The sequence below is a fragment of the Mesoplodon bidens genome (assembly GCF_964165515.1).
Source record: "Mesoplodon bidens genome assembly, chromosome: 2".
Lineage (NCBI taxonomy): Eukaryota > Metazoa > Chordata > Mammalia > Artiodactyla > Ziphiidae > Mesoplodon > Mesoplodon bidens.
In genome coordinates this window covers 63,073,487-63,093,164 of record NC_138177.1, presented here as the reverse complement: position 1 = coordinate 63,093,164, position 19,678 = coordinate 63,073,487, and the positions used below count along the sequence as shown (strand labels likewise).

At 43.9% G+C, this 19,678-nt stretch overlaps 1 protein-coding gene across 2 annotated transcripts in view; it reads left to right on the top strand.

Moving 5' to 3' along the window:
* SMYD3 (SET and MYND domain containing 3) overlaps positions 1-19,678 on the top strand; it is a 754,146-nt gene that overhangs the window by 618,541 nt on the left and 115,927 nt on the right. For both annotated transcript variants that reach the window (XM_081224651.1, XM_081224650.1), the window contains 2 exons: positions 5,197-5,284; positions 8,472-8,646. In XM_081224651.1, the coding sequence (XP_081080777.1) occupies positions 5,197-5,284; positions 8,472-8,646 (263 nt within the window). The remainder of the gene's footprint in view (positions 1-5,196; positions 5,285-8,471; positions 8,647-19,678) is intronic.

Below are 19,678 nucleotides of genomic sequence, written 5' to 3'. Positions count from 1 at the left end.
TTTTCCGATTTGGATTCATTTTATTTATTTTTCTTCTTTAATTGCCATGCTTAGGACTTCCAAAACTATGTTGAATAATAGTGGCGAGAGTGGGGAACTTTGTCTTCTTCCTGATCTTAGAGGAAATGGTTTCAGTTTTTCACCATTGAGAACAGTGTTGGCTGTGGGTTTGTCATATATGGCCTTTATTATGTTGAGGTACGTTCCCTCTATGCCTACCTTCTGGAGAGTTTTTATCATAAATGGGTGTTGAATTTTGTCAAAAGCTTTTTCTGCATCTGTTGAGATGATCATATGGTTTTTCTCCTTCAATTTGTTAATATGGTGTATATCACATAGATTGATTTGCATATATATATATATATATATATATATAAATTTTTTTTTTTTTTTTTTTTTTTTTTTTTGCAGTACGCGGGCCTCTCACTGTTGTGGTCTCTCCCGTTGCGGAGCACAGGCCCCGGACGCGCAGGCCCAGCGGCCATGGCTCACGGGCCCAGCCACTCCACGGCATGTGAGATCCTCCCGGACCGGGGCACGAACCCGTGTCCCCTGCATCGGCAGGTGGACTCTCAACCACCGCACCACCAGGGAAGCCCAATTTGCATATATTGAAGAATCCTTGCATTCCCGGGATAAACCCCACTTGATCATGGTGTATGATCCTTTTAATGTGCTGTTGGATTCTGTTAGGTAGTATTTTGTTGAGGATTTTTGCATCTGTGTTCATCAGTGTTATTGGCCTGTAGTTTTCTCTTTTGTGACATCTCTGTCTGGTTTTGGTATCAGGGTGATGGTGGCCTCGTAGAATGAGTCTGGGAGTGTTCCTTCCTCTGCTATATTTTGGAAGAGTTTGAGCAGGATAGGTGTTAACTCTTCTAAATGTTTGATCGAATTCGCCTGTGAAGCCATCTGGTCCTGGGCTTTTGTTTGTTGGAAGATTTTTAATCACAGTTTCAATTTCAGTGCTTGTGATTGGTCTGTCTATATTTTCTATTTCTTCCTGGTTCAGTCTTGGAAGGTTGTGCTTTTCTAAGAATTTGTCCATTTCTTCCAGGTTGTCCATTTTATTGGCATAGAGTTGCTTGTAGTAATCTCTCATGGTCCTTTGTATTTCTGCCATGTCAGTGGTTACTTCTCCTTTTTCATTTCTAATTCTGATGACTTGAGTCTTTTCCCTTTTTTTCTTGATGGGTCTGGCTAATGGTTTATCAATTTTGTTTATCTTCTCAAAGAACCAGCTTTTAGTTTTATTGATGTTTGCTATTGTTTCCTTCATTTCTTTTTCATTTATTTCTGATCTGATCTTTATCATTTCTTTCCTTCTGCTAACTTTGGGGTTATTTGTTTTTCTTTCCCCAGTTGCTTTAGGTGTAAGGTTAGGTTGTGTTTTTGAGATTTTTCTTGTTTCTTGAGGTAGGATTGTATTGGTATAAACTTCCCTCTTAGAACTGTTTTTGCTGCATCCCATAGGTTTTGGGTCATCGTGTTTTCATTGTCTTTTGTTTCTAGGTATTTTTTGATTTCCTCTTTAATTTCTTCAGTGATCTCTTGGTTATTTAGTAATGTATTGTTTAGCCTCCATGTGTTTGTGTTTTTTTCAGTTTTTTTCCTGTAATTGACATTGTCTCATAGTGTTGTGGTTGGAAAAGATACTTGATATGATTTCAGTTTTCTTAAATTTACCAAGCCTTTGTTTGTGCCCCAAGATATGATCTATCCTGGAGAATGTTCCATGAGCACTTGAGAAGAAAGTGTATTCTGTTGTTTTTTGGATGGAATGTCTTATAAATATCAATCAAGTCCATCTTGTGTAATGTGTCATTTAAAGCTTATGTTTCCTTATTTATTTTCATTTTGGATGATCTCTCCATTGGTGAAAGTGAGGTGTTAAAGTCCCCTGCTGTTATTGTGTTACTGTTGATTTCCCCTTTTATGGCTGTTAGCATTTGCCTTATGTTTTGAGGTGCTCCTGTGTTGGGTGTATAACTATTTACAATTGTTATATCTTCTTCTTGGATTGATCCCTTGATCATTATGTAGTGTCCTTCTTTGTCTCTTGTAATAGTCTTTATTTTAAAGTCTGTTTTGTTTGATATGAGAATTACTGCTCCAATTTTCTTTTGGCTTCCATTTGCATGGAATATCTTTTTCCATCTCCTCACTTTCAGTCTGTATGTGTCCCTAGGTCTGAAGTGAGTCTCTTATAGACAGCATATATATGCGTCTTGTTTTTGTATCCATTCAGCCAGTCTATCTCTTTTGGTTGGAGCATTTAATCCATTTACATTGAAGATAATTATCGATATGTATGTTCCTATTACCATTTTCTTAATTGTTTTGGGTTTGTTTATGTAGGACTTTTCCTTCTCTTGTGTTTCCTGCCTGGAGAAGTTCCTTTAGCATTTGTTGTAAAGCTGGTTTGGTGGTGCTGAATTCTCTTAACTTTTGCTTGTCTGTAAAGGTTTTAATTTCTCTGTCGAATGGTTGTCAAGTTTTAATGTGGGGGCCTCAACTGGGAGGCACTAGGAAGTTATTAAAGGCTTTTGCGATATGGTGGAACTGTGGCTTCAGGAGATGGAGATGGACTTACAGCAGGTATTTGGAGGGAGACTGATGTTTAACCTTTCAAAAGCAATTGATTTTTATTTCCCTCTTATACACACAAAACACTAGGTTCTTACTTGGAATTTCCTAAAAGAAGTAGGGTCCACTTATGGTGTCTTTTTAAAAACCACCCTATTATATTACACATATGTACAACACACGTACACAGAGACTCATAAAGCCCTGTCACACAGACACACTCACACAAATGCACACATTTCCTCCTACACACACCCACTGCCTCTCCCATTCTTGAGATCTCTTTTCTGTGGTACTTGGTGGCCCTCCTTTTTTTCTGCCCTGGCACACTTTGAGTGACATGTATCTTCCCACCAGTAACATAGGCTTACTCTGGCAGTGGTTCTCACAGGGGTCATTCTGTAAACCTCCCCTCGTAGGCATGTAAGAATCTCCAGGGAGATACATATAGTTTGAAAAAGTCTTCCTTCCCTCACCTTTACCATCACCCCACAGTGGCTGTGATTTGATATCACTTTCTAGAATGGCTCTTCTCCCCGACATCCACTGAGAATATAGTGGATATGGAACACCTGGTTTTGAGTAGAGTCTGATGAGAATTTCTTACCCTTTGGTTAGCCTCTTTAAAGCAGTGCCATCCAGTAGAACTTTCTGTGATGATAGAACTGTTCTCTGTCTGTGCTGCCCAATATGGTAGCCACAGCCACACGTGGCTACTGAGCTCTTGAAATGTGGACATACAGGAAAAATAGAGGACTCAGTAGGAAGACAGACAGTGAATAAATGGTAACTCCTACCTTCATTTTGAAGGTTTTGCTACCTTCATTTTTCTTTTTAAGTTTTTTTTCTTTAGTTTTTGCAGAAGTCAACATTGGTTCACATGGGTGTAGTTATGCTCATCTTTTACCTAACTTCATTTTGATTGATAACTCAATATTTGATTGAAGTGTCGGGACTTCCCTGAGGGCGCAGTGGTTAAGAATCCGCCTGCCAATGCAGGGGACATGGGTTCAAGCCCTGGTCCAGGAAGATCCCACATGCCACAGGGTTACTAAGCCCGTGAGCCACAACTACTGAGCCTGCATGCCACAACTACTGAAGCCCATGCACCTAGAGCCTGTGCTCTGCAACAGGAGAAGCCACCACAGTGAGAAGCCCACGCCCCGCAATGAAGAGTAGCCCCCGCTGGCCACGACTAGAGAAAGCCCGCATGCAGCAGCGAAGACCTGATGCCGCCAAAAATAAATAAATAAATAAATAAATAAATAAATTTATTTTTTTTTAAAGTGTTATCCTTGGGTCTCCTGACAAATGATTCTTTCTCTTACCTCTGTTCCCCTTCCTGATAAATACATACATACATATATGTATATATGTAAGCTTTATTGAGATATAATTCACATATGGTACGATTCAATCAGTTAAAGTGTACAATTCAATAGCTTTTCATGTATTCAAAGAGTTATGGAACCATCAACATGATTGATTTTAGAACATTTTCATCACCCCCAAAAAACTCATTAGTAGTCACTCCCCCGTTCTCCCTACCCACCACCCCCTGCCCTAGCCATTTACTAATCTACTTTCCTGTCTCTATGGATTTATCTATTCTGAGCATTTCATATGGGTGGAATCATACAATATATGGTCCTTTGTGACTGGCTTCTTTCACTAAGCATGATGTTTTTTAAGGTTCATCCATGTTGTAGCATGGTTAGTACTTCATTTCTTTTTTTTTAATTTTTAAATTTATTTATTTTTGGCTGCGTTGGGTCTTCCTTGCTGTGTGTGTGCTTTCTCTAGTTGCGGCGAGTAGGGGCTACTCTTCATTGAGGTGCGTGGGCTTCTCATTGCGTTGGCTTCTCTTGTTGCATAGCACGGGCTCTAGGCATGTGGGCTTCCGTAGTTGTGGCTCACGGGCTCTAGAGCGCAGGCTCAGTAGTTGTGGCGCACAGGCTTCGTTGCTCCGCGGCATGTGGGAAGTTCCCGGACCAGGGCTTGAGCCCTTGTCCCCTGCATTGGCAGGCAGATTCTTAACCACTGCGCCACCAGGGAAGCCCAGTACTTCATTTCTTTTTATTGTCAACTAATATTCCATTGTATGGCTATACCACATTTTGTTTATCCATTCATTGGTTGATGGACATTTGGGTTGTTTCTACTTTATTTGCTATTATGAATAGTGCTGCTGTGAACATTTATGCACAAGTTTTTATGTGAACATATATTCTCATTTTTATTGCATATACATCTATGGAGTGGAATTGTTGTACAGTAACTCTGTTTAACTTTTAGAATAACTGCCAAACTGTTTTCCAAAGTGGCTGCACCATTTTACATTCCTACCACTAATGCATGAGGCTTCCAATTTTTCCACAACCTTCCCAACATTTGTTATTATCTTTTTGATTATAACCATCCTAGTTAAGAAATGGTATCTCCTTGTGGTTTTGATTTGCATTTCCCCAATGGCTAATAATATTGAGCATCTTTTCATGTGTTTATTGGCCATCTGTATATCTTCTCTGGAGAAATATCTATTCAGATCCTTTGCCCATTTTTTAATTGAGGAATTTGTCTTCCTCTGTTCTTTTAATTTGGCCTGAGCAGGATGCTGATATGCTAACTGGTGATGAACAAGTATGGAAGGAAGTTCAAGAATCCCTGAAAAAGATCGAAGAACTGAAGGCACATTGGAGTATCCTTTTACCTGTGGATTGAGTTGTTTTGTAGGATTGCTTCCTTACTGGTTGGAGCCTAGTATTAATGAATCCATGTCCAGGGTTTGACCTCTCCACGAGCCAAAGAGCTTCATTCTGTTCAGTGGTCACAGGTTGCATCCTTGACCCCAGCCAACAATTTCAGTAATGGCTAAGGAAGATATGGTAAGGTCAGCATGAATTCCTCTCCACCATTAGATGATAATCCAAATTTATAGGCAGGATTAGTGGGACAGTAAGTAGTACTCTCTCTATGTACAAGGTAGCAAATTTCTGGATTCCCTTCCTCCCGTAACCTACATCTTTAAAAAGCATAACTTGGAATCCTTATAATTTAATGACTGTAGTCAACCATGACTGCAATGGCAATGGGAGTTGCTTCACAATACACTTTCTTGGCGTAAATAGTGAGGGGACCTCGGGAGGACTGTAAGCACTGGAGGATTGTAAGAGCCCGTGGTCTGTCAGTCTTTGAGTCTCAAGGAGTTGATTAACTCCCAGGTGGATTCACTGTGTTCCCCTTTCTCTTTTCCCCCAGTCGTCTTATGGTCATGGAAAAGTCTGCAGAAAGGTGCCTGTTCTGTCATCGATAGTCTGTTCTCTTCGGGTGGGCTGTCTTCCCTGCTCCCCTCACTGGAGCAGAGTGACTTGTGGTCAACACACAGAAAACGCAAATACAGGTCAGCATTAGCTTGGGAGAAAAGCCTCTTAGTTAAAATTATTCCATTTTTTTGCTCAGTGATGTGTTTTACAGGAAAGGTTTGCCTTGTTTGCCAGGTGACTGTTGCCAGTGTTTCGAAGGGAAGTTGTCACGTGGTCCCTCCCTCCCAGCTTGCTGGGCGATAAAGTAGATGTATTCCTGTCAGCGGCTGCATCTGGTTTTTACTTCTAAGGCTTGTCACCTCAAACCTCTTTAAAATGAGTTGGAGCATATGTAAATGAACAGGCAAATAATTATGGAGGTCATGCAACATGATGTTAAAATAGAGTCAAAGTCTTGCCACAGAAATGTCTGGCATTGTGTAAGAGACAGGCATTCCTCCTGACAATCCATCAAATATCTAATCCTAGGATGAAAAGCCACAGAGCTCAGCCTGGCAGTCTGTTACGAAACCAGTGCGTTGCCTAAGATACTGCTTCCCCCAGCCTCTGGGGGCCACATGCCGCAAACTTTAAACATGTGCGTCAGGTGAATACAACAGAAAGTCATCAAGTCACTTTTCTTCAATAAATGTGCCTCTTCCGAGACCAGAGGCAACTCCTCAGAGATAGGACTCATCCTAAAGTTACGGAGTGTTATGTACAGAAAGGCCCTCAGCCATGTGTTAGGGGGCCTGAAGTACTAACCAGGAAGTCAGGCCTGTGGGGTAAGGTATTATGCCACCAGAGGCCCCCACTGAAAGAAAAATATATTTCCTGTGAGGGTTCATAAAAATAGGAGCTCCCACTCACGCAAGTGGCTTGATTGGTTTATCAAAAGTGTTCACTGATGTGTTGGAAAGCAGTGCCCTGAGAGTCTGAACTGTGGAAAAGGTAGATTTTGCTGGAGGGAGGGCAAAGGACAGGTGGACCATCTGTCCAGGACGGGGGATACTGTATTAGGACCTGAGGAAGAGGCTTTGAGTTGGAGGCGCGGTGGAGAGCCCTGGGCTGTGTGAGAGTCAGGCAGGGTGTGGGTGTGTGGCGGGCAAATGCCATCCACCTTACTCCACTGAACCATCTTCCTTAAGCTGGTCACGCTCGTAGGTCGTGACAGTAAAAGGAGGAGGAAGGCACAGATATTTGTGCAGTGTGATCTTGTGCAAGACACTAAATGTTCTCCCGCTGTGTCCCAGGTACACAATTCTGCCTGGCTCAGGAGAGAACACGTGAAGCGTTTTTAAAAACTTTACGTACGGTATCTTAGTTAATTCTTACAGCGACATTTGGCATTTTTATTTCTGGCCTACTTCGAAGCACAGGTGACGTCCTCAGAACCTCAAATCTGACCAGTGACAGAACTAGCTTAGATTTAAATCCAGCTTTTTCTGCGGTCAAATGCTATGCCATTTCTGTAAATCTGCAAACCTTGCGCCCTGTGGAATTCCAGCCTATGGAAGCAGATGAATTCGGAGCTACACAGGTTGAAGGTGAGAGAGGAGTGGGGGCCGGGCAGCCCCAGCCCAGCGTCCTCCTCGGCCTCAGTCTTGCCTAACACAGCATCAAAGGGAAGAAACTGTGTCAGGTCCCTGGGGCCTGCCTTCTCTCTCACCTGCAGCTGTGCTTCTGAGGGAGTTCACCTGAAGGACTCGAGGCGTGCTGCATGCACCACTTCCTCAGTGCTCTGACTGCCTTGTCAGTTTTAAAAAGTGAGGTCGCACTGGGCTCCATGAGAGTAAGTTATGGACTCACGGTTAATCGGAAAGTCATTGTGGCTCCGAACTGAACACTGGGTCTTCTCCCCACCCTTTTTAAAGCACCCTTTCCCCCTGCCTGCAATTTATGTACATAAGCTACATGTTCTTAATATTTATCTTTTACTTTGGGGGTTTAAAATAAGAATACCTTTATTTGGTTAAGTATAGACTTGAATCACTTTTGTTTTATAATCAAAAACTTTAAATTTGAGATCCAGTGGAAATGGATTTCTTTAAGTTGTTTCCCCTAGTGTGTGCCTGGGGTTGTGTTTTTGGTTTCTTATATGCCCAAGGTTCAAATGGCACAGAAGCAAAAATGAGCTCCTCCTTTTTTAAAAGGAGTCTCTCTAAAGCTTCTTTAATTTCAGATCATTTTTGAAACAGAAACTAACAGAGTAAATAATTTTAAACTGAACTAACTTACTTAGTCTTCAGCTCATTTAATAAACAGCTGCATTTATTTCATGGCTAGGTTTAAAGAGAATACATGTAGGAATAGGAAGGAAGAATGGTTCTCTGGAAATCTAATCCCTCAGAGCACAGGCTTGGTTGGAAGATGGTTTGTTGATGTAAACAGAATTTCCTTCTCTGAGACACCACTTACATGTTTTTGTTTCTCAAGTGTGTTTTCAGGCAGCTCATCTGTGCAAAATAATGGGCGCTTCCTTCCCTCCTGTGCCTGGGAGCTCTTCAGCCTTTTCGAGAATCTCATTTTACTTTTGTTTTTTCTTGATGAAGACAATGAATCCTTAACTAAGGTTAATAACAGAGTGGGAACAGGTTCTGGCCATGTGCCAGACGATCCTAAGCAGCAATGCAGAGCGGCTTCCTGATATCAACATCTACCAGCTGAAGGTGCTCGACTGTGCCATGGACGCCTGCATCAACCTCGGGCTGCTGGAGGAGGCGTTGTTCTACGGCATTCGGACCATGGAGCCATACAGGTGAGTCCCGGGGAGGGGCTAAAGTAAGGGCTACAGTGTCTTTACTTGGGGCAGAGGCTCGAGAGAGCGTGACATCATCCTGATCACTGCTGCTTTGTAAGAGTGTTCCATCTGCTTCTCAGTCAGTGTGTAAAACCACACCTTTGTTCATTTATGCATTCATTCCTCATGTGTAAATTTCCTTCTGTGTGTCAGGCACTGTGGGTGTGCAGGGACTGAAGAGATGCTGTCTGCACGTGGAGCTAGTGCTTGTAATAAGGTGCAATGCTGTCGATGGCAGAGGCAAGGACACAGTTTGGGGGAGCAGAGAGGGGCTCAGCACAGACGTAGCCTGGGGGCTGCAGCCTGTGGCCTTAGCCCTGCTGATCTAGGTGAGGACGCCAGTGTGGGACCCTCCACCTGGCTGACAGCAGTGCTGGTTTCTTCCATTTCTCAGGGCTTTATGGTTCCCAGGGTGCCTTTACTTGAACCTTCTGACCTCATAATCACCTTATGACCCAAGCAGGAGAGCAGGGAGACAGCCCTGCTCAAACATGTCATTGAGTCAGAGGAAGGAACTACTGGTAATGAGTTGTTTCTTGACCAGCCTCAGCTCCTCCAGACCCGTGCGTGTTTTGCCCCTAGAGGTTCTGGTTACCCAGGGGAGCTTTCGGGGGGAGGGCAGTGTTGAAGTCTAGTGCTGAGAATTTGGTGCTGGTGGGTGTGGGACCCTGGTTTACAGTGGGCTAAGAACATAAGTTTGGAAGATGAGATAGATCAGTCCAGAAGAAAGGGCACAGAGACGCATATACCATCATCGCAGGTTGGAATAGCCATCTCCAGCACAGAACAAGGTCACTCACTGTGGGGAAGGTGCCCTGAAAGCATCTGGGACCTGGGGAGGCTGGGGGAGGCCCCTGCGGAGGAGGGGCGCCATTCCAGGTAGATACTGAGTTTCCTAGCTCTGAAGACCGTGCAGACATGATGTCAGCCCTAAGGGGCTGAGCAGAGGGAAGATCCAGGTCTAGACCTATGCAACATGGGCAACAGGCAGGGGAGTGGTCCTCAGGGAAGGAGGGGACGGAGGCAGAGCAGAGCCACCTGTCCCCACTTGAGCAAGAGCCTCAGAAGACACTGGAGCTGGGAAGTTACCAGGGTCAACACGATAAGAACAGAAGCAAGTCCAGGGTCTGGGATATCAGTCCAGGCAAAGGGAGGAAGCCAGAAATGACACATTTGGTCAGGAAGCCAGGAGCACGGTGCAGACAGAGAAGAGCCTAAAGATGGCATAGACCCACCAGCCAGGTGCGTGGCAGAAGTCCATAGGCCAGCCACGGCACCAGGGTGACCCTGAGGGTGTTTTTCAGAACTTCTCTAGGTGGTTTCTCCCAGTGCCTTGTGGTTGAACAGCTTCGGAATCCAGACTCTGAGTCATCTTTAATCAAACTTATAAGAGGTTGCCTTGAGGGCTGGGACTGTAGACTTTCCCATGAGCGTGAAATTTCTGTTAGGTATGATGAATCTTGTGGGTTCTCAGAAAATATGAATTGAATACAAAGAGATAAGGCTTCGTTCGTTCTCTGTGTTGCAATGAGAGGCAGGCTGGGGACGGTTGGCGTTACCCCTCTGGGCTCAGGGCTCGGGCTCAGGACGCCAAACCACAGGCTGCCTGGTGAGCGGATGGAATCCGGCCAGGAGACAAAGACGGAAAATCCTCTTTCCTCCAGATCCCCTCAGCGGCTGCTTGCCCTACTGCTGTCTGGGGCTGGAAGTGCGCTGAGCCCGCCGCCCAGGCACAGGAATATATGTTGGTCCCCTCGCTTCATTAAGAAAGCCGCGCGCCTTTGAGGGAGCTCGTTCTCCGCGTACTTTTGAATCCTCTTTTCTCCATAGCCCCCAAGGCTTCTCTGAAGGACTTTCTTACCTCCTTAATTAACTGGCAGTTTCACTGACTTAAACTTGAATCAAACAAAGAGGCCTTTCTTGTAAGTGAGGCCAAGTCCACGGAATGTACACCATGTTGTTTGGAATACTTTTGGTTATGTTTCCCTGGTGTTGGGCAGGTCATGATCTCTCTGTAAATGTACCCTCTGTTCTTACGCTGGGTGACACATTTCCAAGCTTCCCTCCGTTTCTCCTCCCTGGAGCTTATTAAGGAGTTGCTCTGTGGTGTTCTGTATTTCAAGAAATCGAATCTGCAATGATCTACTTCAAACGAGTGAGATCTGAACTATTTGCTTTCAAAGTTGTAGCAGAGGAAAGGGCTATCAGTAATCCAGATCAACAGAGTTAAGAGAAATGAGAGGGGTGGATGCCGACAGACTTGGCCCTTTTTCCCTTTAGCTCAGGCAAAAGTGAAAATAAAGAACTAACGGGCCAGATGCCCTGCAAGCCCTTTAACAATCAGAGTGTGAGGTAGGAATCCCGAGGTGGGCGGTGGTTTTCACCCCGCAGGTGTGCACGAGGGAACTCACGCTGTGGGCCTCCCCCCTCTACACAGTCTCCCGGCAAATGCTCCAGGTGGGCTTTTTGTCCACCTGTAGCCAAGGACACGGGCAGTTAGGCATGCGTTACTGAGAGGTGACTGGACTGCCATCTGCTGTAACAGTTTTACAATGTTAATATACTGTTTTCAGCAACTAGATTGAGGTCAAGACTCTAGTGATGATTTTGTCACTGCTGACCTTGGCTAAATCTTAACTGCTGACCTTAGAGGAGAAGGTGTCCATTATTCCATTTTTATCCAAATCACCGCATTGCCCTCAGCTCCCTTCTTGTCACTCCATCATTTATTTTTACTCAATAGAAGTTCCTTTTATGGTGCAACATAAAATATTAAGTTCTTTATGTTTCATAAAACAATTTGGAATTAATTCACATACAACAAGATGTGCAATCTTTAGTATTAGCTCAGAGTACTTCTCCTGAGAGTATCTATGTGTGTATCTGTGATTATATATGCAGTCATCTGTCTGTTAGCACTACCAACATTAAGTAATTTAAAGGTATTTCCCAAATTTTACTTAAAAATATAATTCAGTCAAATCTCAGCTGTAAGACGAATTGGGTTTCAAAAGTTAGTTTGCCAGTTGGTAGTTTAGAACTTGGGAAGCATTTTCTTATTGAAGAAGGTGTTACAGGTCATGCTGAGGTCCCCTGGACTAGCCCGTGAAAGTCTGCTCAGCATCATCAATGTAGACCATAAATTTTTTTTAAAAAAGGAGAAAGAAATACAAAAACAAAACTGAACATAGTTTTAAAAACAAGATTTAAATTATGTTGAATACAAATTAAAGTTGATTTTCTTTAGGAACCAGAGGCTGATACGGAGGTACAGAGGCTTCTTCAAGGCTTCGAGGAGGACTTACAATATACTCACACGTTCTGTTAATTTTTTTTAACATCTTTATTGGAGTATAATTGCTTTACAATGGTGTGTTGGTTTCTGCTGTACAACAAAGTGCATCGGCTATATGTAGACATAAATCCCCCTATCCCCTCCCTCTTGCGTCTCCCTTCCACCCTCCCTATCCCATACTTTTAGGTGGTCACAAAACACTGAGCTGATCTCCCTGTGCTATACAGCTGCTTCCCACTAGCTATCTATTTTACATTTGGGAGTGTATATATGTCCATGCCACTCTCTCACTTCATCCCAGCTTACCCTTCCCCCTCCCCGTGACCTCAAGTCCATTTCAATATATTCACACGTTCTGTTAATTTTTGTTGTAAGAATAATACATACTCCTAGGAAAGGACATTTTCAAAATGACGGAAAGGTAAAAATCATCCTCATCTTTCACATCCTGTCCCACTCCCTAAAGATAGCCATGGTAAGTTTCTTTCTGAACTTTTCTATGTGTGAGGCACTCGTCTGAATATATTCCAAAGCCCCACTTTTCCCTCCTTTCCTCGCTTTCTGTCTTCTTCTTGTCTTTCTTGGGGAGAGACTCAGTCCCAATCCTGATCTATTAAATATGCCTACTGGTGTGGTGGGTGGGGAAGGAAAGGTGACAGGAGAAAAGAGATGGAGAAGCCAAGAATTCTCCTTAGTGGGAGAGAGAAGGAAAAACTAGGGTTGCTCTCTGTCTCATGTTCCATAACTTGCTTTTTTCACTTTACGACAAAGTGTGGACATCTGTGCAGATCGACTCCTGCATGTCTACCTCATTCTTTTTAACAGATACCTAGTATATCATCTCATGAATGTACCGTAATTTGTCCATCAGTCCCTCTGGCCTCCGTGTATGTTTACCATGTCAAACAATACTATGATTAACAGCCACATACTTGCATCCTTGTGTTCTGATGTGACTGAAGCCATAGGGTGAATCCATATGATAAATTCCTAAATGCTAATTTGCTGCATCAAAAGTTATGTACAGGGCTTCCCTGGTGGCGCAGTGGTTGAGAGTCCGCCTGCCGATGCAGGGGACACGGGTTCGTGCCCCGGTCCGGGAAAATCCCACATGCCGCGGAGCGGCTGGGCCCGTGGGCCATGGCTGCTGAGCCTGCGCATCTGGATCCTGTGCTCCGCAACGGGAGAGGCCACATCAGTGAGAGGCCCGCGTACTGCCAAAAAAAAAAAGTTATGTACATTTTCAATGTACATAACTATTATCAAATTGTGTCCCCCATCCACCAAAATGTTCCTCTTTTCTCAAAAGAATTAAGAATGGATAGCATGATATTGATTATATCTGATTTAAATTCATTTCATAATACATAAGGGTCTTTTCCTGATCAAAGTCTGTTCTTATAGAGTGAGGTTTGCTTGTATTAATTTACTTATCCAAAAATAGTGCTGGGAATGACATTTTGTAAGTTACCTGGAAAGAGGCAGAAGAACAGGAATGACGAAGGGTCTTACACGAGAGTGCGCGAGGGGTATGAAGTCCTCCTCAAGGGGAAGAAATCGTGAAAGAGTAAGATTTTATCTCATCATTTTCTGTGCTTTGTTGTCAGAAAAAAAAAAATGGTGGGAAGAATGGCACTAAAATGCAGCTGGTGGTTTGTGTACATGATGTAGTTACAAGTAAGTGTTTGTAACTCAGAGATTGCCAGTAATTACATAGCAGCCATTTCCGTTTTGATTTTGCCAGTCATTTTTTGGCTTTTCCCTCAGAAGCTTTAGCAGATAAGTTGATGAAATGTAAGGTTTCATCAAAGCAGTACCTTCTATGACTGTTTTCAAGGTGGCTTTTCTTCTGAAGACGTTTACGATTGGTCTTCTGTGGGTTTTTGTCTCGTCCAAGAGCCAGCAGAGCATGTGGGTGCACGTTACCCGGGGCGCAGTCACTCACTCACTCGGCATTTACCTGGGCCTGCTCTACTGTTGCCTCATCTCTCCGTGTCACAGACCTTGTTAGGCTGCTCCAGGAGGATGCTTGTATCCATATACCTGTCAGTGAATCTCATTCCTAGAGGGCAGGGTCTTGGCTGGGGGTATCAGCTGTAGGACTTCTCCTCAGCCAGACTCACAGAGGAGGACCCAGAGGTAAAGCAGAGCTGGGTCTCCAGCCAGGAGGGGACATGAGAATCGGAGCTTCACCCAGCGTTCTGTTCACGCACCTTGTTTGCAATCTGTCTTCCATGGTGAGGTTTACAGAATTATTTCACCCAATGAATGAACAAATGTTTTATTCTCTGCTTACTGATGTGGACAATAATCCCTTAGCCACTTAATCATTTTTTTTCCACACTGTAATTTTCAATTAAAGTATCTTTGGTGGCCAAACCCCTATATGAGAGTTTGAGCTCTGTGTGCATGTTTGTGTAAAATACTGAGTTACCTGACACCTCCAATCGGGGCCTCTCTTTCTTTGCTGCCAGTTCTGTGAGATTGATTTCTTAGTCACGGCCCCTTGTCTTGACACCGGGGCAGTGACCACCTGCCTGGCAGTTGGGGTAGGGGCCCATCGAGGCCCAAGCACTCTTAATTTAACCTGTTTAATATCAGCCCCTTAGTTTAATTCCAAAGGGCTCTTTTAATTCTGAATCTAGAAATACAACAAAAGGAAAAAGAAGGCAAAGGAGAGAAAAGAGGAAGAGGAAGGAGGGGAAAACAGCGCAGATGATGAGATGCCGCAGTTCAGGTGCACGTGTGTTTACTTAAACTACCGACTTGAGCTCATCCCTAGTTACTCGTGTTTCCAGGTCCAGATAACCTGGAGCTAGTGTGAGGCTTCTGGTAGGAGAATAAAGAAGAGCAGGATGAGTAATTTCTCTGACTGCACTCTCCTTGGGGCAGCAGAGGAATGAAACGATCTTGCCTTCAGTGGTCCACTCTAAAAACACCCTAACTTCCCTTTCACTCTAACCATCTTGCTGGAGATGCCACCTGTGTGTTTGGGTAAAGATATTTATTGACCAGTGTTCTGGGTGGTTCCAGCCCTGACCCCACTAGTTGCATGAGAATGACCCAGCTTTGTGGTTTTAGTTCCGAAAGAGAAATAAAGGGTAGTCTGTGCATGGAACTGGCATGAGGCTCTGACCCTCCAGCCCTTCTGGAAGAGGGGAGGGGTGGGCACGAGCCCACCCATTCTCCTAGATGCCGCAGCTCCTCCGCCCGTTGCCACCACCCCAGGCCTCTGGCCCTTGAACAAGAGCTGCAGATTGTGACAGAGCTCCCGGTGACAGCAGGTGGGCCTAGGTGACAGCTTCACAGACCAAGCCTTAATCCAACCTGGGTATTCCCACCTGACTTAAGGGTGGCACAAATGACTGGGCGCTGCTGGTATATGTACAGCCCCTGCTGGGGAGGGGAAGGTGACCCACACATTGCCCCCAACATGCTGTGCACAGCAGGACACATGTGAAACCCATGCTTCCCGCTGACTCCTGGTCACACAGCTCTGTATGTTTGTCTTTCCTGGCTACCGGAGGGCCACCACCTGACCATCGTTCAGAGACCCTGGATCTAGTGTTGAAACCCTCTGCTGAACTTTATTCCACTCACTCCCCCGTGCTAGGATTGTTAGATCAGCACATTGCCCAGAGCCACATTCCTCCTCTCAGATAAGAAAATCCCACAGCCACGGGCCAGCGTCATCCATCCCCACACTTACCTTGACTCTAGACACCCCAGGCTAGGTTGGGGCACAGGACATACTTCTTGTCCGTTGCATTTGCCTGATTCCCGGTAAACAACCTCCCTGGGGAGCAAGATGAAATCCGCGCTCCACCCTGGGATTAGGTACCTGCACAGGAAAGCATTTCATCTTCTGTGTTCACCCATGTATATTCTCTGAGAAATGGTCTTCTGTCCTCCTATTTAAGAAAGCATCTCCAGAATAAAAACATTTCCTATTACGTTTCGCTTTTTTTTTTTTAAACTTTCACAAGCCATCACTGAGTACTTTGACTTTCCTGACAGAACATCTTCAGTTTCTTATTACAACAGATTGTACCCTAAGCAGCAGGATATCAAATCCTAGGGAATCTTTTGGGATGCATTAAATTTCTCCTGTTGAATCAATCTCTTGCTTGGCTGCCCCTGAAGCTACATAGCTGCTATCTCTTTTCCTTTTTCGCAGCTCTTGGAAGAGAAAGTAGAGAAAAAAAATATCCCATTTTCCCCTGTAGGGAGCCAACAGAAAATCAGGCAGGCCTGAGAAATGGGAAATGATGGATATAACTTTGAAAGGCTCAAAAAGAATTGATTAAAACCAACTTCAATTTCACGTAAATACATGTTTTGTAATTTAAAAAATGTATTTTGGTCACATGCTATTTGTGTATTTTGAGTGAAGTCCATACTGAGTTTTCAGAACTTCTCCAAGGATAGATGAATGGACCTTCAATTAAATTGCACAAGTAAAGCTGATTTATCAAGCCTCATGCTTTTGATCACTTATAGAGAATGGTGATAGCACTTGTAAGGAACAGTAAGAGGTCCTTCAAAGAAATGAAAGGTGGGGAATAAATGGCCCCAAAAATGATAGGTCCCAGTTTTTGAGAGAGCCAAGTTATTTTGAGCTCGAAAAATGTCCTTCGGCCCAGATAGCACAAGGCTCTTGAGCTCATGAGAGCACACTGGCTGGAAAAAATGTGTAATATGTTCAAGGGAAGTGGCCCCATCAGGGACTAGGAAATTGGAGTGCAAGAGGGCAGTGGGCTGTGGCCTTGAACAGGGCAGAGGGCCGGGCCCTGGGAGCAGCGAGGGGAGCGGAGACAGCGCTCACTCTGCAAAGAATGCAAGGCTGCTGGAAATGGCTCTTCCCGCACAAAGAACACCAATCACACTATCACTCTGCCCTTCAGAATTTAAGAGGAACAAATCTGCTCTCATTTGTATGGGAACGATCACCGTAATATCCTCCCGAAGTAAGATAAATCGGGTCCAGCCACTACAGAAGCATCTGTCAGCTATTTGTTAGCGTCATCTTTTTGAGAGGAATGGGTGAAAGGACTGTAAGAGCTCTCCTCTACCTTTCAGCTTTCCTCAACTGAAAAGTAATTGCTATTACTTATTAAGAGCCTCCTGTGGACCAGGCAGCTCGCTTGGCCTTCTAATCCTCCCAGCACAGTGAGGAGGAAGTTAGCCTGTCCTGTCCTCCATGGGAGGGGACTGAGGATGAGAAGTATGTGGCAGAGCTGGGGTTCAAACCTTAGGCTTATTTATTTTATTTTGGTTATAATTTAGCAAAAGAGCAGTTGAGTCAGCTTGAACCCAGGTTTGCTCAGTTATAAAGGTCTGGATTGTTACTGCACTGTAGCGGGCTGAGTGTTCTTTCCAGCTAGCCCCTGCCTTCCTACTACATGAATGTATCAAGATTCTTTTTGTTACAGGTGACAGAAACCCAACTCAGACTGCCTGAGCATGAAAGGGGGTTCCCTGCCCACGTAACTGCACAGCCAGGGACAGAATTGCTATGACAGAATTCAGGGATACAGTCTCTCTTCCTCACAGCCCTACCCTCCTCCTCTCCCTGGATCTGTTTCTCTCTGCTCTGCTCATTCCTCTATCTTGTCTTCATTCTTTACCACACAGGTAGTTTCCCCACAATGTGGTAGACAGGGTGGCTTCCAGCAGCCTCCGGTTCACATTCTCCTAGTTCTGTGACAAAAGAAAAGGTTCTGTTTCCTCTAGCTCCAATTTTTTGTTTTAATTTTTTTAATTTTTAATTTTTTGACCACGCCATGCAAAATGTGCGATCTTAGTTCCCCGACCAGGGATGAAACCTGAGTGCCCCTGCAGTGCAAGTGTAGAGTCTTAACCACTGGACTACCAGGGAAGTTCCTCTAGCTCCAAATTTTAAACTATGTGTCTTGGATGGACTTCTTTGGCCTCTTTGGGTCTCATGCCCACTGCTGCCTGGACCAAGGGAGATGACATGCTGGCAGCCCTACCAGTAACAAGGTGTGGAATGGACGGAAGGTATTCAAAAGATGGAGGGTAGGTGGATGATGGACAAAGCAGAAGAATGTTGTCCACTGTACTAGTCTACTCAGATAGTCTAGTAAAAATTCTGGAAAGAAAAAAATTCACAGGTGGTAAAGAGAGTCCAAAGGCTGATAAGTAAAAAGCTATGATGTGGGAGAGAAAGAAAAAGCAGCATTGTACCATTAGTTATGCATGAGGAATGAAGGTCTGCAAGAGCAGATTCCTAGAATTTTAAAGGGAGCAGCAGTATTCACTTGGACCAGGACACAAGCTAAGCTGCTTAAGAAGGAGTCCGTTCGCTGTAAGAGGAAAGGATGGATCGGGAGGCCGGTGAGGCCCTACCTGAGGCAAAGAAGTTGTGTAAGAAAGTGTGCCTGATGGCAGCGTGTGATACATCTTGTGAAGGTTTTTCAGTCCCAGTGTGCAGTACCTAGTTCAGGCTGTAGGCACTAAGGAACATAGCCAGAAGACTGCATTTGTTTTGGAAATGCTACAGATAGAGTGCACCTTGATTTCAGCAAGGTATTTGATAATGTCTTCTGGTACATTTCCTATAGATGGAAAAATTGGGCTAGTAAGGTTTGTTTATGCCTTTTAAATAGCTGTTTCTGAACTGTAGCCATTTACAGATTGATAGACTCCTTTTGGGAAATATGTAATGGTATGTGCCTCAAAGCTCCACTTTTTTGGTTCTGAGTCCACATTTTTATTAAAGACTTAATGAGATGAATACATAGCCGTTATGTATATCAAATTTGCAAGGGATGCAAAGCTGAGAAGAATAACTAATACTTTGGGGGAATAAACCAAACTTCAAAATTATCTCCTTAATTAGGAACATTTGGCCAATATCAACAAGATGAACTTAAACAGGGATACATGGAAAAGTCTGCATTTGTGATTAAAAATTCAGTAATAGGCTGGAGAATTTTTCTAGTGTTTTGTAGTGGATTATGTTTGGATGTCCCACTAGCATTAATTCCTCCATTCTCTTTCTTAATAGAACCTCAAATGTCCTAGCCATGTAGTTTGTATGTGATTGATTGACCACGGGGGCAGTGCATGATTAGCTTAAGCTAGAGAATCATATTTCCCTGGTCACCAGCCTCAAGCCAAACCAGTTAGAGCCAATGATGGTCTATTCTTAGACTTCTATTCGCAATATTAAGAAAGTAAACTGCCCATTCCTATGGCTCATGATAGAGGAAGCATATGGCCACAGGAGATGCAGTCTGTTAGGTCTCTTGGGACCACAAAGAGTGAGAATGGAGATGAAACTCAGGAAGCAGAGGTAAGGAATGGAGACACATCCTGGTCCCATTGTTCAAGAATTGCCTGAAACCAAATTCAGCCCTGTAGTATTGAGTTACACAACACTTAGGCTGATAAATTTCATTTTTTATCAACCTGTGTGAATTGGATTTCTTGGTTCATACAACATAAAGACTCCTAACTGATATATATGGGTGGTTGCAGGAGACTAGTGCAGTGCAGTCACCAAGAAAGATAATGCAACCTTATGCTGCATGATTGTAAGTAATTGTAAGAGACTGGATACACGCATCCATTGCACTGTGTTTAGAGAGTTCCTAGCTAAGAGTGACCAGATTGAGAAGAATCTTGTAGTGACATCATATGAGAAATGGCCGATGAGAAATGGAGATGTTT